Source organism: Procambarus clarkii, chromosome 21, assembly GCF_040958095.1.
Source record: "Procambarus clarkii isolate CNS0578487 chromosome 21, FALCON_Pclarkii_2.0, whole genome shotgun sequence".
Classification (NCBI taxonomy): domain Eukaryota; kingdom Metazoa; phylum Arthropoda; class Malacostraca; order Decapoda; family Cambaridae; genus Procambarus; species Procambarus clarkii.
The window spans coordinates 37581076-37602168 of record NC_091170.1 but is presented as its reverse complement, the minus strand read 5'-3'; the positions used below and the strand labels follow the sequence as shown (position 1 = coordinate 37602168).

Sequence of the window (21093 nt, the reverse complement as noted above, 5' to 3'; positions counted from 1 at the left end):
CTTGTGCCTCATGTTTTATTTCTACAATAGCGGCATTACGCTCTTGCATGATTAACAACTATATTTAACCACGTGGAGGCCATCGATAACCACCAACCTCCATTATAGCCCCACCAATCAGAAGCCAGGGTTTCCACGCATGCGCAATGCGATTGGCTGTTGAGCTCGCTCATATTACTCATAATGTCGAGAAGGCTTAATCCAACTTTAAACAGTGATATAAATACAAATTTAGGCAGCTCGCTCAGAGATCAACGAATCACAAACGGGTTGGCAGGAGGAGCTGGATTCCTATTGGCTGGTGGGCCCGACAAGTCATTATTGCCCCAAGTTTCCGAAAAGCTACCCCCGTTCTGGAAACTTTTCGTCTAGCGTATGAGCGTTGGACGGCCATAAAATATGTACAATGTTTTGAATATAATAGATCAGAAGGGATGAACAGGATCCTATTCCCTGCCTACTATTCATGAAACATGCAAGTGGGTTATGGCTTATATAAACTTTACATGCAAATTTCGACGCGTCTTTTGTGTTGCTCAATTCCTAGATGGGCGCAGGGCTGGCGGCTGGAACAGCGAGGCGGGCCAACTCTATAAAACCCTCTATAAAAGCAGTATAACTCTATAATTAAGGTCGGTAATAAACTTAGGTCTCTTCGTGTCCCCCGGGAATGCGTTGAGATATATAACTCAAAGTTTATTAGCAGAGAATGCCAGTCCCGGAGACATGTAGGGCGGCGGGAGGTGTACTGGTTCGTCCTGCCTGCCTGGCTCTTAGCTAGCTTTCCCGCGCTTTTCTTGGGGGCGCCAGACTAATTCTTATTGATCCGTTGGCGCGCTTTTTCGACCGCGTTATGCTGTACGGGGGAAAAGATATCGATTTCTACCCTAGCAAATCTGTTTCTGTAATTATAATATATATATATATATATATATATATATATATATATATATATATATATATATATATATATATATATATATATATATATATATATATAAATCAAAATTGATTTCCGTTAAGGCTTGGGGCGTGGAGCTCTGTGATTCTGAACACCGTACCAAAAGATGAAAACCGGGGCCCCAAAGTCGTACAACGTTCTTCACAATCCAATTACAGTAAACAACGGTGCCATAATGGACCCCAAATGACTTTGAATTAATTGGATAATTTACACTGGCACACAGTCTTCATAGAGGGAGCCAGGGCGACACATGTTAATTATAATGTTGCCGGCTCTTGTGCAGTATTTCAGCGCTCGTTTGGATTCCGTTGCCAATGTGCATTGTCCATTAATTTAATGTTTCATTTTTCTTTTTTCCTCCTGCCATTTTGGGGGTCCCTCAAGTGTGGATCACAATGTTAAAGCTTATTATTGTTGTTTCTGGCTGTCTGTGTGGAGGTTGGAGAGAGTGGAGGGGGGGGGGGGGGAGGGAGAGATGAGGGAGGGGGTGAGGGGGAGGGAGTGGGGGAGGGGGGGGTGGAGAGATGTAGGAGAAGGAAAGGTGTGGGGGGGGGGGTACGGGGTGATGGGGAGGAAGAGGTGGATGAGAGAAGGGAAAGTTGTAGGAAGAGAGGGAATGGGGTAGAAAAGGTGCTCGGTAGGATAGGGAAAGAGTAGGAGAGGAGGGTAAAAGTGGGATGCACCAGGAGAGGGTGGGGGGTGGGTCGGGAGGAGGATGAGGGGTCAGGAGGATGAGGGCTCAGCAGGGAGTCAGGAGGAGGAGTCAGGAGGAGGAGTCAGGAGGATGAGTGGTCAGGAGCAGGAGGAATCAGGAGAGCGGGTGGGTCAGAATAGATCAGAAGAGATGGGAAGGGGGGGGCAGAAGAAGGAAGAGTTAGGAGAGGGACGCAAGAGATAGTCACAAACGCCACAAAATATTCACCACGAAAAAGAGATAGGGAAAGAGAAGCCTGCGGGACTAACTATAGAGCGGGGTAGGGAAGAAGAGAAGCAGAAATGGTGCAAAAATGAGAGAGAATGGGAAGGAATAAGGTGGAGGACTACAGGGAAGTCTAAGCAACAGCAGGAATATGGGGAGAGAAGGTTGCAGGCGATGAGTCACAATAACGTGGCTAAAGTATGTTGACCAGACCACACACTAGAAGGTGAAGGGACGACGACGTTTCGGTCCGTCCTGGACCATTCTCAAGTCGATAGTGAGAAGGTTTGTTCGTCTGTGACCACAGGGACCACCAGGGACCCCTGGCGCCATAGCTGTGGCTCACTAAGTTACAAACACCAGTTAATGCTACTGATCAACAGCGTACAGAACCAAAGGGAAAGTATTTAAAAATTATTGTCGTAGCTAATCGGTAAAACTGGAGGCGAGAGAGCTCTTTAGCCCTATTGTGCCACAGAGCCTATTCATAGGGGGACATCCACCTATCCCACCGGACAGGAATGTTGTCTCAGTCTGTCTCCTGTCCGCTGGTTGGGGAATAGACCTTATACTCCAGCTCGTCCGCTTGAGTTGCCACAACGAACAAAACACGGTGTACTAAAACGCACCAGCCCTCCTACCCTATCAAGTCGGATCCACAGAAAACCTAGCTAGGTATTTGTGAGCCAATACTGTTCAAAGTTGACTGTAACGTAAAGAACGCGACCTATTAGTTGAGAGAACGGGCTGATGGTCGTGAGGGGGGGGGGAAGAGGTAGTGAGGTGGGATTGGGTAGTGTGGAGGATGAGGAGGCGTAGAGGGCGATGCTGTGGGAGGGTAGGAGGGAGGGAAGGTGGGAGGGAAGGTGGGAGGGAAGGTGGGAGGGTAGGAGGGAGGGAAGGTGGGAGGGAAGGTGGGAGGGAAGGTGGGAGGGAAGGTGGGAGGGAAGGTGGGAGGGGTGAGGAGCCAGACAAGGAGGTGAGACGGTCGCGGGAGATAATATCCTGTTTTCACTAACTCGTCGACGGATATAACACCAGACGAAACGGAACCGTTTTTCTAATTGTTTGTCTTGCTACCAAAATGATTACCGGCTTGGGGGGGGGGGCAGCGAGGGAAAGTTATTGGCAGGGGGGAAGGGGGAAGGAGGGAGGGGGAACTGAGGAAAGAGGGGGAAATGGGTGGGGACGGTTTGGATGGTGCGGGGAAAGATGAGGAAATTTTGTGGTCGTTAATTTCACCTTGATGAACGCTACGCTGTGCGATTTTGATGACTGCGCCAGATATAATGTAAATTCATAACTTTGACCTTAAAACCGGTGACAGCAGAGCAAGGGAAGGCATCCATGTGTAAGCTTGGCTCTAGCCTAAGAACAGAGGAGACGGCACGCTGCCTCTTGACCTCCATCCCTGACAGCTCCTCTTTTATATCCACTCAAACTTATTCATTTATTTGTCTAAATTCGCTTAAAACAATCCAGTCGACCCAAAGTCTATTATGTTACTCGGTAATTTGTTCTATAAATCAACATCCCGGTTTCCAAACCAGTAGTTACCCAGGTCTTTTACCAATCTAAACTTAACCAATTTATATCCATTGTTTCCTGTTCTTCTCCTCGATGCTGATATATTTAACACCTTAATAATATCTGCCGTGTGCTAACCTGGTGTGTGTCTGTGCACTAGAGTCATGTCATCTCTCACTCTGTGTCTGTCTGGAGAATGTCAATTAAGCTTTCTTAATCTCTTTTCACAAGGGAGCTTTCTAATTCCCGTGATTACCTTTTATCTTCTTTCTCTCTACGTGTGCAAGTGAGTTTATGTCTATTTTGTCAAAATGTCTATTTTCTGTGTTACCAAACCTGAACGCGGTCATTATAAACGGGGACTAACGGGAGTATGAGGATGTTGACAAATGATATATTAAAACTGTTCTTGTCACATTGATCATTTGTTCTTCTACATAGATCTCTCATTCTTAATTCGCTTGTAAATAACATTATTTTTTCCATTTATTTTTTTGTTTGTTCTATGGCTAGCCATTTTGGGTCCCTATTATTGGACTTGACATATTTCTTATTTTAATCTAGTCTCTGGTTTTTAATTAATTTTTATATACGTTATATTTCGAAACTATATTATAATTCAGTGTCAAGTCATCGCCCCCCCCCCCCAACTGCTGGAGTTAAAGGCAGAGTCATATTTACTCAAGAGCGATATTTTTCAAATTTATATTTGATATTTAGCTTTAAAACATAAGCATGATTACAAAAGACTAAATTTTGTAAAATTACCGAAATATCTTTTGCTTCAGCTTTCAATGTTTTATTAGTCCGGTTCATTCTGCTAAACATAAAATTAATTATAACGAAATTATTGTGAAACAAAAATGTCCTAGATATTTCTCTTCAATTTACAAGTCCCAGAAGTTGATCAGTCAAAGTGAACTGATTTTTAAATAAAGATTTTTCGATTTTTAAATAAGGATTCTTTCAGTACCTTATATGCCACAAATGCCAGACCAGTTTTAGAATATGCAGCGCCAGCGTCGAGTCCATTTCTCGATGACTGGGAACAAAGTCCCAGAGGCATATCACCGGACTAGTCCTAAGCAAATTAAACATGACAGACCCATATGAACTGTTTGATCGACCATCATGGGATAAAAAGTATCAACACACACACATACACAAATCAGTGCATAAATGCTCGAAATATTTGAAATAAAGCATCTAGGATACTGGGATTTGTTTCTAGAAACGTTAGTAATAAAACCCAACAAATACGGGCTCACCATAGCCCGTGCTACTTGGAATTTTTGTTCCAAGTAGCAAATCTTAAACAACATCAACCTGGTGTTATACTTTAGCTATACCTAGCTCTTGTTAGGTTCCACTAAGGTTATGCAGTTCAGGTATGGTCGGCATACTATAGAATGGACATAAATTCACTTGAATGCGTTCAGCGAATGTTGACAAAGTTAATCCCATAAATCAGCAACCTTCCATATGAAGAGATATTGTAAAAACTTAATTTACATTGTCTAGAAAGGCGACAAGTTCGGGGTGTCTAGAAAGGCGACAAGTTCGGGGTGTCTAGAAAGGCGACAAGTTCGGGGTGTCTAGAAAGGCGACAAGTTCGGGGTGATGTGTCCGACGCGTGCAAGTGGATGATTGGGCATAACAAGGAGGCGATTATAAAGTAGTAAATATATCAAGACAAAGTAGAATACGAAAGAAAGGATATAAATTGGATAGGTTTATATTTAAGAAAGACCTGGGTAAATACTGGTTTGGAAACAAGGCTGTTGCAGATTCTGCAGATACAGATAATAAATATACATACACACACACGCACACACACGCACGCACACACGCACGCACGCAAGCACACACACATGCACACACACATGCACACACACATGCGCACACACACACGCACACACACACGCACACACACACGCACACACACACGCACGCACGCACACACACACACACACACACACACACACACACACACACACACACACACACACACACACACACACACACACGTAGATATGATAGAGCCCAATAGGCTCAGGAATCTGCACGCCAGTTGATTGACAGTTGAGAGGCGGGACCAGAGAGCCAAAGCACAACCGCCCCCCCCCCCCCGCATGCACAACTAGATGAGTACACACACACACACACACACACACACACACACACACACACACACACACACACACACACACACACACTCCCAATGTTACAGTATAATCTACATCACACAACACAGATATCATAACATCACGAGAGGACATCAGAAAATGCGACACCGCCACCTCCTCGGGTTACAACTAACCTACAACGCTCGCAGGTTTTTGTAATGCGTGTTGCGATAATGTGCTAATTAAAGTAGCGCGAAAAATCTATGAAAAAGCGTTCTCGTAATTCTCAGACTATCGCGTGACAGGCGTCGGTATCTCATTTGTATCAGTTTATAATTTGCTATTTATCAGATTGATATGTTTGCAAAAAAAATAATTAATATGATAAAAACCTTATCACTGATTGCCTGGTGATTTGACACGAGTGAATGCCCTAGTCGATAGTCTATGTGATCGTAATACATGATCTATAATACATAGTTTATAATGCATAATGTAGAATACATAATCTTTATTTGTCTATGATACATACTCTAATTCATAGTTGAAAATATATAACATATACTCAATAAAACATATCATGTAATCTATAATACATAGCACACATATTAATACCTAGTGCATAAGGCTTAATACATATCCACATTTCCACATAGCTGTGAACATTTCCAAATAGCTGTGAACATTTCCACATAGCTGTGAACATTTCCACATAGCTGTGAACATTTCCACATAGCTGTGAACATTTCCACATAGCTGTGAACATTTCCACATAGCTGTGAACATTTCCACATAACTGTGAACATTTCCACATAGCTTTGAACATTCCCACATAGCTTTGAACATTCCCACATAGTTTTGAACCTTTCCACATAGCTGTGAACATTTCCACATAGCTTTGAACATTTCCACATAGCTGTGAACATTTCCACATAGCTGTGAACATTTCGACATAGCTGTGAACATTTCCACATAGCTGTGAACATTTCGACATAGCTGTGAACAATTCGACATAGCTGTGAACATTTCGACATAGCTGTGAACATTTCCACATAACTGTGAACATTTCCACATAGCTGGGAACATTTCCACATAACTGTGAACATTTCCACATAGCTGTGAACATTTCCACATAACTGTGAACATTTCCACATAGCTGTGAACATTTCCACATAGCTGGGAACATTTCCACATAACTGTGAACATTTCCACATAGCTGGGAACATTTCCACATAACTGTGAACATTTCCACATAGCTCTGAACATTTCCACATAGCTCATGTTTAAGGGTATTTGATGTCAATTTACTCATGTTTAAGGTAATTTTGATGTCAATTTACTCATGCTTAAGGGCATTTGATGTCAATTTATGTTCCATTGTTTCGTCTCCGTGCTTACCGAATGACGGGTCCACGAACTTTCTAGAAACTTCAAGTGTGAAGTCACATGACTGTTTTGGGAAATCCAGTGCACTGGATAATTTGATCGATTGTAATAGGCCGCGATATCAGAGGTAAGTTGCCTGGACCAATCAGAGGAGAGCCAGCTCATCGTCCAGGGAGCTGGGATTGGTTCTCATGGACAGGAGAGTCCAGTCTCTGCTCAAGAGTCTCGGGAGGAGGTTGTGTCGAATGTCGTTCCAATTTGAAGGCAGTTTGCTCAGGGTGTGAAAGCAGTCTTCTCAGTTTGTGAAAGCAGTCTCCTCAGTGTGTGAAGGCAGTCTCCTCAGGGTGTGAAAGCAGTCTCCTTAGTGTGTGAAGGCAGTCTTCTCAGTGTGTGAAGGCAGTCTCCTCAGGGTGTGAAAGCAGTCTCCTTAGTGTGTGAAGGCAGTCTCCTTATTGTGTGAAGGCAGTCTTCTCAGTGTGTTAAGGTTGACTCTATGATATGGGACGTCTGAAAAAATTCTGCTTTCCATGATACTGCGTTCATCTAGTATTTATAGCCAGCTGGCATACTGATAGCGTAATGCCAGATATTGTAGAGGCATAGCATGGTCTGGGTCTGGAAGCTCAGTTTGTTCTTGGTGGAGGCATATAATGGTCTGAGTGGAGGCATATAATGGTCTGAGTGGAGGCATATAGTGGTCTGGGTGCAGCCCGTCCTCCAAAAATGGGGAGGTAAATGTAACAGCATAAGTGTAATTATGTACTATTTATAGCAGTCAGGAAATGTACTTATTTTCACTAAGTATTAAACCGTATTGTCAAATATATTGTGAATATTTGAGTTTACCTGAAAAGCTGAATAGAAAACTACAACCTAACCTAACCTTCTTAGTGTTTGAAGATAAGCATTTTATTGCTTCTTAATTACAACTAGTACTTAACCTATAGCTATATTGATATTACAGTTTTATAAAACTAATAAAATAAAACTAAAATATATCAATAAATTGTAAAGTAACTCAGGATATTTTCAAAATTTGTTTAAAATCTTAATTGTTTAATAAAACTGAAAAATAAATTCCAGATATTTAAAACTTGAGGATAGCAAATTGAACTTGAAAACTTCATCCTAAAGTTCTGAGTGTCTTAACAGCAACCCATTCTCGGAATTGACAGTACGTTTAAATATTAAGTGTAATAAGTACATTTCCTGACTGCTATGAATAGTACATAATTGCACTTATGGGGCTGTTACATACAAATGCAAATACAAATATTTACCTCCCCATTTATTCTTCTCGTTTTCTGTTAAGACACTCAGAATTTTAGGATGAATTTTTAAAGTTTTAGTTTCAAAGTTAAATTTGCTATACACAAGTTTTAAATATCAGGAATTTCTTTTTCAGTTTTATTAAACAATAGAGATTTTATACAAAATTTTAAAATATCCTGAGTTACTTTACAATTTATTGATATATTTTAGTTTTATTTTATTAGTTTTATAAAACTGTAATATCAATATAGCTATAGATTAAGTACTAGTTATAATTAAGAAGCAATAAAATGCTTATCTTCAAACACTAAGATGTTAGGTTAGGTCGTGGTTTTCTATTCAGCTTTTCAGGTAAACTCAAATATTCACAATATATTTGACAGTACGGTTTAATACTTAGTGAAAAAAGTACAATTCCTGACTTACATAGTACATAACTGCACTTATGGGGCTGTTATATTTACCTCCCCATTTTTAGAGGACTGGCTGCTTAACAGAAAACGAGGAGAATAAATTTGGAGGTTAATATAACAGCCCCATAAGTGCAATTATGTACTATGTATGACAGTAAGGAAATGTACTTATTACACTTAGTATTAAACCGTACTGCCAATTCGGAAAATGGGTTGCTGGGAGGAGGCATAACAACCTGTCCTCCAACAAAGAATGTCGCTCGTATGCGTTACATAAGGCCACAAAGTGTCGTACTAGAAAATGAAAGCGGTTCGCGAAAGCCACATACTGTCCCGTTTTCTGTTTTGATTCCTCTAGGTAGGCTAAGGGGAGACCACTTTAAATTAACCGTTTTCTTGACGTTGGAGAAACCAGAGGAGGACTTGCTGGATCTGAGTGTGCAAGCCTCGAGAGCGCAAAAATACCATCACTAAGACAGACTAATAACATTTTTGCCATCACGAAGCAGCAATTATTATTATTATTATTATTATTATTATTATTATTATTATTATTATTATTATTATAAATATTCCCCGTGTGTACCCCCTCTCGGGGCCAGCCACCGGCCTCGCCTCACTGAAGGAACACTCCCTCATGCTGCTGTTATTGTCATACAGATTATTGGTAAATATGTAACGATTGGGCTCTTCTTGGTCCCAGCCTGCGTCTTGCTGCCTCACTTGAATGTCATCTTAAATAACTTGTCGGTATGTATCTCCTTTGTCGGGGAGGGGGAGGGAGGGGGGAGGGGAGAGGGGGTAGGAGAGAGGGTTGGGATGCAGGGAAGGGTAAGGGGGAGGGAAGGAAAGGCTAGTGGGGTGTTGGAAGGGTAGGGAGGGAGCAAGAGAAGAGCAACAGGATGGGAGAGGGAAGGAATAATTGGAGACAGGGAAGGGAAGGGAACGAACGAAGGGTAACGAGATGGGAGAGGGAAGGGCGGTGAAGGAGAGAGACGAAAGCGTAGGGAGGAAAATAGGGACAGGTGGGAGGGAAGGAATGAGGAAGAGCGGGAATAGGGAAAGAGACGGAGGGAACTGAGGAGTGAGGCATGGGAGACAATAGGTATTTTAGGAGAAAAAGGAAGAGAGGAAGGAACGGAAGGGAAGAGAGAAAGGAGAGGGAAAGATGGGGAAAGTCAGAGAAAGGAGGAGGAAAGCAGCGAGATAATTAGGGAGGGAGTGAGGGAGGGTTCGAATGAAGGTGAGAGGTATAGAGGGAGAGAGGAAGGGAGGGAGAGAGGAAGGGAGGGAGAGAGATAAGGAGGAAGGGAGGAGGCATGGGGTTAGGTAAGGTGTAGGTAAGGTATAGGTAAGGTGTGGGTAGCCTACGTTATGTTTCCTAGATTAGGTATGACTTCGTTTGCTTTTGTATCAATTCCATTAAAATTAAAATAGGTAAGAGAATATATAAATGAGTAAGAGAAAAAGGTAGAAATGCAGGAGTAGGGAGGAGGAGGAGAGAAGGAAAATGAGTAAGACGATCAAAATTTGGTAGGAATTGGAGGAAGACGCGTAGAAGAGGGAATGAGAGATGTAGGAAGTGAGGAGGAGGAGTGAGGCTCGAACCCCGGACACAAATGTAACCTATTAACAACAACAACCCATCGTGGCCCCATGTTGTGGGCAACCACAAAACCACACAAGGCGGTGAAGGGTATATAATGATTTTCACAAGTTATATATTAAGTATATTGTCATTAAAATAGTACAGGATTTTGTATCGGCCAGTTTACAGGGAGGTGTGGGGGAGGGGGAGGTAATATTATTGTGAAAGATTATGTATGTGAAAGAAATTAAATAATTCGTATATGTTTCACAAATTTGTAATGTGTGGCCGTCTATTGAGCGTAAGTGTGTGTGTGTGTGTGTGTCTGTGTGTGTGTGTGTGTGTGTCTGTGTGTGTGTGTGTGTGTGTGTGTGTGTGTGTGTGTGTGTGTGTGTGTGTGTCTGAGTTTGTCATGTGTTTGTTTCTCAGTATTTGTGTGTTTTTGTGAATGTTACTGAGCCTCTTCGGCCTCTGTGATGTTGCATGCCATGTCATGCGACCTGTGTTTAATATTATTGTTGACGACGACTATAATTTTTAACGTGAAGTTGTGATCAGGTGCAGCGAACTGGTCACTTATTAGACACGAGTCTCTCACCCTAATATATATATATATATATATATATATATATATATATATATATATATATATATATATATATTATATATATATATATATATATATATATATATATATATATATATATATTGTAATGTGTGCTTTAGCATATATATTTTGCTATGTACATCACTACATATATATTGTGCTGTGTTCATCACTACATATATTGTACTATGTACATCACTACATATATTGAACTATGCACATCACTACATATACTTTACTGTATTTGACAATACATTTAGTGTACTGTGTGCATCAGTACATATTCTGTACAGTCTGTAACAGTACACATAGTGTACTATCACAACAGTACACATAGTGTACTATCATCCTGGAAGATGGGCTCATTTAAATCGTAAACAAGAAATTAATAATAATTTATTTTTTGTGTGTATGCCATTTTCTTTTCACATTATAACAATTATAAACGCTAATGGATAGTATCTGTAAATATGTTTTTTTTATTATTATTTATATATTTAATTCCATTTTGTCATCGAACACAGTATTAAAATGTTTAAATAACCCAATTATAATTTTCTTAAATTTCCCTTATTGAGTAATTAATGTTTTTTTGGGTCGGGAGAGAAGACATACAATGTTTTTGGATATTAGTATATTTTGGTAGCAGTCTTTCCTGTAGACATATATTATTAAATATGACCGAAAAAGTAAGATTAATAATTCTAACACGAATTTTCTCTATCTTTCTTATGTTTCTTTTCACTGTTGATGGTAATTCAAAGATCAATTCTCCAAAATTCATTTTTATTTCTAGTCTGACGCGACACTTGAGCGCGTTTCGTAAAACTTATTACATTTTCAAAGACTTTAGTTTACAAACACACAACTGAAACTGAATAGAGCTTTACACATCTTCGAGGTTTATATCTACATTTGGGTAAGGTGGATGAGGTGAAAAACGAACTTTCAACAATGGGTATTCAATGGGTATTAAATTCCAACACAAGACAGAACACGAAACAATGGGTATTGAATGGGTATTAAATTCAAACACAAGACAGAACACGAAACAATGGGTATTGAATGGAAGTAATTGTAGAAAGCCTATTGGTTCATATTTCTTGATGCTTCTATATTGGAGCGGAGTCTTGAAGTGGGTAGAATATAGTTGTGCATTAATTGGCTGTTGATTGCTGGTGTTGACTTCTTGATGTGTAGTGCCTTGCAAACGTCAAGCCGCCTGCTATCGCTGTATCTATCGATGATTTCTGTGTTGTTTGCTAAGATTTCTCTGGTGATGGTTTGTTTGTGGGAAGAGATTATATGTTCCTTAATGGAGCCCTGTTGCTTATGCATCGTTAAACGCCTGGAAAGAGATGTAGTTGTCTTGCCTATATACTGTTTTTTTTTTAGGCTTACAGTCCCCAAGAGGGCATTTGAAGGCATAGACGACGTTGGTCTCTTTTAAAGCGTTCTGCTTTGTGTCTGGAGAGTTTCTCATGAGTAGGCTGGCCGTTTTTCTGGTTTTATAGTAAATCGTCAGTTGTATCTTCTGATTTTTGTCTGTAGGGATAACGTTTCTACTGACAATATCTTTCAGGACCCTTTCCTCCGTTTTATGGGCTGTGGAAAAGAAGTTCCTGTAAAATAGTCTAATAGGGGGTATAGGTGTTGTGTTAGTTGACTCTTCAGAGGTTGCATGGCGTTTCACTTTGTTTTTGGATATATATATATATATATATATATATATATATATATATATATATATATATGTCGTACCTAGTAGCCAGAACTCACTTTTCAGCCTACTATGCAAGGCCCGATTTGCCTAATAAGCCAAGTTTTCCTGAATTAATATATTTTCTCTAATTTTTTTCTTATGAAATGATAAAGCTACCCATTTCATTATGTATGAGGTCAATTGATTTTTATTGGAGATAAAATTAAAGTAGATATATGACCGAACCTAACCAACCCTACCTAACCTAACCTAACCTATCTTTATAGGTTAGGTTAGGTTAGGTAGCCGAAAAAGTTAGGTTAGGTTAGGTAGGTTAGGTAGTCGAAAAACAATTAATTCATGAAAACTTGGCTTATTAGGCAAATCGGGCCTTGCATAGTAGGCTGAGAAGTGAGTTCTGGCTACTAGGTACGACATATATATATATATATATATATATATATATATATATATATATATATATATATATATATATATATATATATATATATATATATATATGTTTGACAATGTTTTGTGATCAATGTTGTTTTGTGATCAATGTTATTTTGTGATCAATGTTGTTTTGTGATGAATAAGTCGTATAACCTGCAGTAAGAACAGTTCTGAAACCTTTCTTTCTGTCAACTTGGCCACGATGCTTAAGCCATTCTCAGGATAGTCTCATCAAACCACAACAGACAGTTGGAACAGTAACCAGTGTGAACACTCCCTGAACCTTTGACTCAAATCACAGCACAAACAAAACCAAAAAGCATATACGACTCGAGAAATAAAAGCCAACTACAAAAGGCCAAGAGCGTTTCCAAGTCTATTGTACACTTGCCATTATTAAACTCATCAGCAAAGTACTAATTATCAAGTGGGAGGAAAGACGGAACTCTGTAGAGGCTGTTCCAATGGTAACCCTTCGCTGCTCATAATGCCTTCCTAATTGTCTCCAGTTTTCATATTTAATGCAATAAATGTTTTTAAGGCCAAGGGAGATGTAGTGATTATGTTGGTTACCTGGCGTCGACCAATCAGGGAGGAGGGCCAGCGCGCGCACGCCCCTGCCTCGGCCAATGGGAGGGCAGCGAGGCGGAGGTGGGACCTGGGCGCACCTGGCCAGAGGGACCCTGGCTGTCGGGGGAAGAGGACGTCGCTCCCGTCCGCCTGCAACGCTCTCGCTGTAGCGGCATTTGCGCCATAACTGAAGTTCTATGCATGTGCGTCAATATTTGCGTGCACACGCAGTTTTTCGGGCTCGCCATAGCCCGTGGTACTTGGAACATTTTGTTCCAAGTAGCAAATCTTAAACAACAACAACACACGCAGTCAAACGTTCGTTCATACAGCTCTTCGACTTCGCACTCGGGTCGTAATCATAAGGGACCCGGGTTCGACTCCCGGTTAAAGCAGAAACAATTGGGCAGATTTTCTTTCACCTGATGCAGCTGTTCGCCTAGCAGTAAATACACCTGGGAGTTAGACGGCTGCTACGGTCCGCATCTTGGAGATATGTGTGTGTGTGTTTGATAGAGATAAATATGTAGTAGATATGATTGAGTAAATATATGTAGGGAGTCAGTACATTAAATAACCGACGGTTAGAAAGGCGGGGTCCAAGAGCTTACAGGTCAATTGTACAGGAATAAATAGTAAATAAATGTACAAGCATATGTGGAAATACACACACATACATGTAAAGTAACGCAAATGTAGACTAACGTCTATGGTCACATAGATGCATACACTCATACGTTAATGCCACCACACACACACACACACACACACACACACACACACACACACACACACACACACACATTTATATTTACAACAGTGGTAATATAGCTATTTACAAACCTTTGTTTGCAAGCATATTGGCTTCACATATATACTGATATTAAACGCTGCCCAAGATTAACATTTCAATTTCTGCAGGCTTGGCTACACCTGTTTTCCAGCAGGTCAAGTAGGCTTGGCTACACCTGGTCCCCAGTAGGTCAAGCAGGCTTGGCTACACCTGCTCCCCAGCAGGTCAAGCAGGCTTGGCTACATCTGCTCCCCAGCAGGTCAAGCAGGCTTGGCTACACCTGCTCCCCAGCAAGTCAAGCAGGCTTGGCTACACCTGCTCCCCAGCAGGTCTAGCAGGCTTGGCTACACCTGCAGAGGTTGGCCACACAGGTGCTAGCCCAACACTACTCATACTTACAAAGCAGGGTTCGACTCTTCTCACCAATCAGGGCTCTAATCATCAACCATTGTACTACTCTACTCATTAACTAGGGCGCTACTACTCATCAAGTACAGGACACTACTCATCAAGTACAGGACACTACTCATCAAGTACAGGACACTACTCATCAAGCACAAGACACTATTAATCAAGCACAGGACAGTACTCATCAAGCACAGGCCACTACTCATCAAGCACTGACCACTACTCGTCAAGTACAGGACAGTACTCATCAAGCACAGGCCACTACTCATCAAGCACAAGACACTACTCATCAAGCACAGGACACTACTCATCAAGCACAGGCCACTACTCATCAAGCACAGGACACTACTCATCAAGCACAGGACACTACTCATCAAGTACACGACACTACTCATCAAGCACAGACCACTACTCATCAAGCACAGACCACTACTCATCAAGCACAGACCACTACTCATCAAGCACAGACCACTACTCATCAAGCACAGGACGCTACTCATCAAGCACAGGACACTACTCATCAAGCACAGGCCACTACTCATCAAGCACAGGACAGTACTCATCAAGCACAAGACACTACTCATCAAGCACTAGCCACTACTCATCAAGTACAGGACACTACTCATCAAGCACAGACCACTACTCATCAAGCACAGATCACTACTCATCAAATACAGGACACTACTCATCAAGCACAGGCCACTACTCATCAAGCACAGACCACTACTCATCAAGCACAGGACACTACTCATCAAGCACAGACCACTACTCATCAAGCACAGACCACTACTCATCAAGCACAGACCACTACTCATCAAGCACAGGACGCTACTCATCAAGCACAGGACACTACTCATCAAGCACAGGACGCTACTCATCAAGCACAGGACACTACTCATCAAGCACTGACCACTACTCATCAAGTACAGGACAGTATTCATCAAGCACAGGCCACTACTCATCAAGCACTGACCACTACTCATCAAGTACAGGACAGTACTCATCAAGCACAGGCCACTACTCATCAAGCACAAGACACTACTCATCAAGCACAGGATACTACTCATCAAGCACAGGCCACTACTCATCAAGCACAGGACACTACTCATCAAGCACAGACCACTACTCATCAAGCACAGACCACTACTCATCAAGCACAGACCACTACTCATCAAGCACAGACCACTACTCATCAAGCACAGGCCACTACTCATCAAGCACAGGACACTACTCATCAAGCACAGACCACTACTCATCAAGCACAGGACACTACTCATCAAGCACAGACCACTACTCATCAAGCACAGACCACTACGCATCAAGCACAGTCCACTACTCATCAAGCACAGACCACTACGCATCAAGCACAGACCACTACTCATCAAGCACAGACCACTACGCATCAAGCACAGTCCACTACTCATCAAGCACAGACCACTACTCATCAAGCACAGGACACTACTCATCAAGCACAGACCACTACTCATCAAGCACAGACCACTACTCATCAAGCACAGACCACTACTCATCAAGCACAGGACGCTACTCATCAAGCACAGACCACTACTCATCAAGCACAGGACACTACTCATCAAGCACAGACCACTACTCATCAAGCACAGACCACTACTCATCAAGCACAGGACACTACTCAAGCACAGGACAATACTCATCAAGCACTGGCCACTACTCATCAAGCACAGACCACTACTCATCAAGCACAGGACACTACTCATCAAGCACAGACCACTACTCATCAAGCACAGGACGCTACTCATCAAGCACAGGACACTACTCATCAAGCACAGGACACTACTCATCAAGCACAGACCACTACTCATCAAGCACAGGACGCTACTCATCAAGCACAGGACACTACTCATCAAGCACAGACCACTACTCATCAAGCACAGGACGCTACTCATCAAGCACTGGCCACTACTCATCAAGCACAGGACACTACTCAAGCACAGGACACTACTCATCAAGCACAGGACACTACTCATCAAGCACAGACCACTACTCATCAAGCACAGACCACTACTCATCAAGCACAGACCACTACTCATCAAGCACAGGACGCTACTCATCAAGCACAGGACACTACTCATCAAGCACAGGACACTACTCATCAAGCACAGGACACTACTCATCAAGCACAGGCCACTACTCATCAAGTACAGGACACTACTCATCAAGCACAGGACACTACTCATCAAGTACAGGACACTACTCATCAAGCACAGGACACTACTCATCAAGTACAGGTCACTACTCATCAAGCACAGTACAGTACTCATCAAGCACAGGTCACTACTCATCAAGCACAGTACACTACTCCTCAAGCACAGGACACAACTCATCAAGCACAGACCACTACTCATCAAGCACAGACCACTACTCATCAAGCACAGGCCTTAACACGCCTGTAATGGCGTGTAATGCACGGCGCCATAGTGTTGTCTGAGACTTGCCGGCGCCATAGTGTTGTCTGAGACTTGCCGGCGCCATAGTGTTGTCTGAGACTTGCCGGCGCCATAGTGTTGTCTGAGACTTGCTGGCGCCATAGTGTTGTTTGAGACTTGCCGGCGCCATAGTGTTGTCTGAGACTTGCCGGCGCCATAGTGTTGTCTGAGACTTGCCGGCGCCATAGTGTTGTCTGAGACTTGCCGGCGCCATAGTGTTGTCTGAAACTTGCCGGCGCCATAGTGTTGTCTGAGACTTGCCGGCGCCATAGTGTTGTCTGAGACTTGCTGGCGCCATAGTGTTGTCTGAGACTTGCCGGCGCCACAGTGTTGTCTGAGACTTGCTGGCGCCATAGTGTTGTCTGAGACTTGCCAGCGCCATAGTGTTGTCTGAGACTTGCCGGCGCCATAGTGTTGTCTGAGACTTGCCGGAGCCATAGTGTTGTCTGAGACTTGCTGGCGCCATAGTGTTGTCTGAGACTTGCTGGCGCCATAGTGTTGTCTGAGACTTGCCAGCGCCATAGTGTTGTCTGAGACTTGCCGGCGCCATAGTGTTGTCTGAGACTTGCCGGCGCCATAGTGTTGTCTGAGACTTGCTGGCGCCATAGTGTTGTCTGAGACTTGCCAGCACCATAGTGTTGTCTGAGACTGGAAGGTGGTGTTGATGCAAATGTTAATTGATCAAAAAAGTTTCGGTCGTTAATTAGTAATGTTGTTTGTAAAGGAATATGATTAGAGTCTGCTACGTGAGTCCATCAGCATCATTACCCAGAGTGTGGTGGTGCAGGCCAAGGCTTCCCCTCATCACCTCTACCATCACTCATCACGCAACCCATCACACACACACACGGGCTCACCATAGCCCGTGCTACTTGGAACTTTTTGTTCCAGGAAGCGAATCTTTTAACAACAAAAAATCACACACATTAGAGGGGGGGCCTGGTAGCTGAGTGGACAGCACTCTGGATTCGTAGACCTGGGGACTGGGGATCAATCCCCAGTGATGGAGGAAACAAATGGGCAGTTAGTTTCACCCTGATGCCCCTGTTACCTAGCAGTAAATAGGTACCTGGGAATTAGACCTGTTACGGGCTGCTTCCAGTGTGAGTTGAAGAAAAAATTAGTTGATTGATTGACAGTTAAGAGGCAGGCCGAAAGAGCCAGAGCTCAACCCCCGCAAGCACAACTAGGTAAATACACAACTCATCACACAACTTATTACTCAAACTTGTACCTTGTCCTTGTCGAGCCTTGTTAAGCACAAGATGAAGCTGGAATAAGTTCAGAGATATGCAACTAGGCTAGTTCCAGAACTAAGAGGCACGAGTTACGAGGAAAGGCTGCTTGAGATGCACCTTACGACGCTGGAAGACAGAAGAGTAAGGGGAGACATGATCACTACCTACAAAATTCTCAGAGGAATTGATAAGGTAGTTAAGGATAAACTGTTTAACACGGGTGGTAAGCGAACAAGGGGGCACAGGTCGAAACTGAGTACCCACATGAGCCACAGGGACGTTAGAAAGAACTTTTTCAGTGTCAGAGTTGTTAACAGGTGGAATGCATTAGGCAGTGATGTGGTGGAGGCTGACTCCATACACAGTTTCAAATGTAGATATGATAGAGCCCAGTAGGCTCAGGAACCTGTTCTCCAGTTGATTGACGGTTGAGAGGCGGGACCAAAGAGCCAGAGCTCAACCCCCGCAAGCACAACTAGGTGAGTACAACCCATCACACACGCCAACACAACCCAACCACAACGTTTTTGACGTGTCATCAGAATATCAGTACGGAACTATTAGGAGAAAGCGTCAAGCCATCACGACTATATAGCACTGGGAAGGGATCAGGATAAGGATTTAGCATGGAACGGGGGAAAGGAATGGTACCCAACCACTTGGACAATGGGGATTGAACGCCGACCTGCATGAAACGAGACCGTCGCTTCATGAGTTGTGTGTGTTGGTGACCACCATAGTTTCTCAACCACAGCCTCATCCGTCACGTCTCCTGTGAGATATGTGAAATATTCTTGACTTCCTCGTTCCTTAAATTAATTCCCTTTGCACACTTTCCTCTTTTCAGCTCCATATGGTTACTTTATCATCAATTAAATCTTCGTTTATTCCTCCTATGGAAGCAACGCTCCCAGAATTACCTCATTTATTTCTTTTATAATTATAAATGACCTTCGAATATGCTTTAATTATTTCCAGCAATATTTGATGATATAATTATGTTTATATAGATAAAAGACTTTCCAAATGTCAACGTGATAAGAAAATGTATTCTGCTTTATTATATTAGTTATTGCTTTGTTGTTGTTTGTTATGGTCAAGTTTGTCTGTCCTTGTGAGGCCAGTTTCTATCTTATTGTTCCAGCACTAATGCTGGGTGGGTGGTAGTGGTTGTCTGGTGGCCTCACTCACACACACACACACACACACACACACACTCACACTCACACTCACACTCACACACACACACACACACACACACACACACACACACACACCTCCCTCACACACACCGTCCAAGATGAGAGGACGGGATTTGACAGTTCTCAAAGTGGTATGAGAAAGTCGACGGGAAATGTTTAAATGAGTGATGAACCATCCCTATATCCAGGACGCTCATCCCCCTTTCCCCCTCTGGCCAAGACGCTCAGATCTTCCCTACCCAATATGCTCAGGCCCTACCCAAGATGCTCAGGCCCTACCCAAGATGCTCAGACCCTACCCAAGATGCTCAGGCCCTACCCAAGATGCTCAGACCCTACCCAAGATGCTCAGGCCCTACCCAAGATGCTCAGGCCCTACCCAAGATGCTCAGGCCCTACCCAAGATGCTCAGGCCCTACCCAAGATGCTCAGACCCTACCCAAGATGCTCAGGCCCTACCCAAAATGCTGAGGCCCTACCCAACATTCTCAGGCCCTACCCAAGATGCTGAGGCTCTACCCAAGATGCTCAGGCCTTACCCAAGATGCTCAGGCCCTACCCAACATTCTCAGGTCCTACCCAAGATGCTCAGGCCCTACCCAACATTCTCAGGTCCTACCCAAGATGCTCAGGCCCTACCCAAGAAGCTGAGGCAGTATATTGCTTCAATACATCGTGTCATAAGAGGCGACACAGACGGGGTGACATTAGCCACAGCGAGCACTCCTGCAGTATTCATGGAAGAAACGTCTCACCTCGCAGTTTTGTTGACTGGTCCGGGAATTAATTAGGAAGTCGATGATTAACTGGCGGTGGAGGTGGAGTCCAGAGATGCATTGTGTATATCTATACCAGGTTAGCAGCGTCCCGGAGCTCGTGTTCTCGCTCTGAAATTTTGATCACGGTTGATTGTCTTGATGTGGTAGAGGGACATGTTATAAATAATGTTGTCTGTGTCTTATGGTTTCTCTATGTTCATTTGTGTCTCTGTCTGTCTCTCTCTCTCTCTCTCTCTCTCTCTCTCTCTCTCTCTCTCTCTCTCTCTCTCTCTCTCTCTCTCTCTCTCTCTCTCTCTCTCTCTCTCTCTCTCTCTCCTCTCTCTCTCTCTCTCTCTCGTATCCCTATGTAGGGAATGCTTTTTGACTTGATTTTCTGCTTGTTCTGATGTAAGGGGTTTGCATGCCAGCGCTGCATACTATGGATACAGTCGGACGTATGTTACATAAAGCAGCTTTGTCTAAGTTTGCTGACGGTTGGCCCTGCTGTTCGCCTGCTTATACTACTTGCTGATGGGGTTCTATCTATTTGTTCTTCCGGTGATATGCCTACTTCTTTGGCCTATTTTGCACTGACACTGAACATAGAACATAGGACATAGAACATAAGAATAAAGAAAACTTCCGGTCCTGTTTATATCCACCTAAAATCATTCATGTTTAACCTACTCTTGAAACAAT

The 21093-nt window shown here is 42.9% G+C and overlaps 1 protein-coding gene across 1 annotated transcript; it reads left to right on the top strand.

Annotated features, from left to right (window-relative positions):
• The first annotated feature begins 9775 nt into the window (after positions 1-9775).
• LOC123760723 (mucin-4-like) lies at positions 9776-20427 on the top strand. Its single transcript, XM_069328682.1, has 3 exons — positions 9776-9784; positions 14797-16908; positions 19825-20427. The coding sequence occupies exons 1-3, from the start codon at positions 9776-9778 to the stop codon at positions 20425-20427; spliced, it is 2724 nt and encodes a 907-aa protein (XP_069184783.1).
• Positions 20428-21093: the final 666 nt, after the last annotated feature.

Coding starts and splice junctions, on each gene's coding strand:
- LOC123760723 (XM_069328682.1), top strand. Junction 16,909..19,824: donor CACAGGCCACTACTCATCAA/GTACAGGACACT, acceptor CCCTATATCCAG/GACGCTCATCCCCCTTTCCC.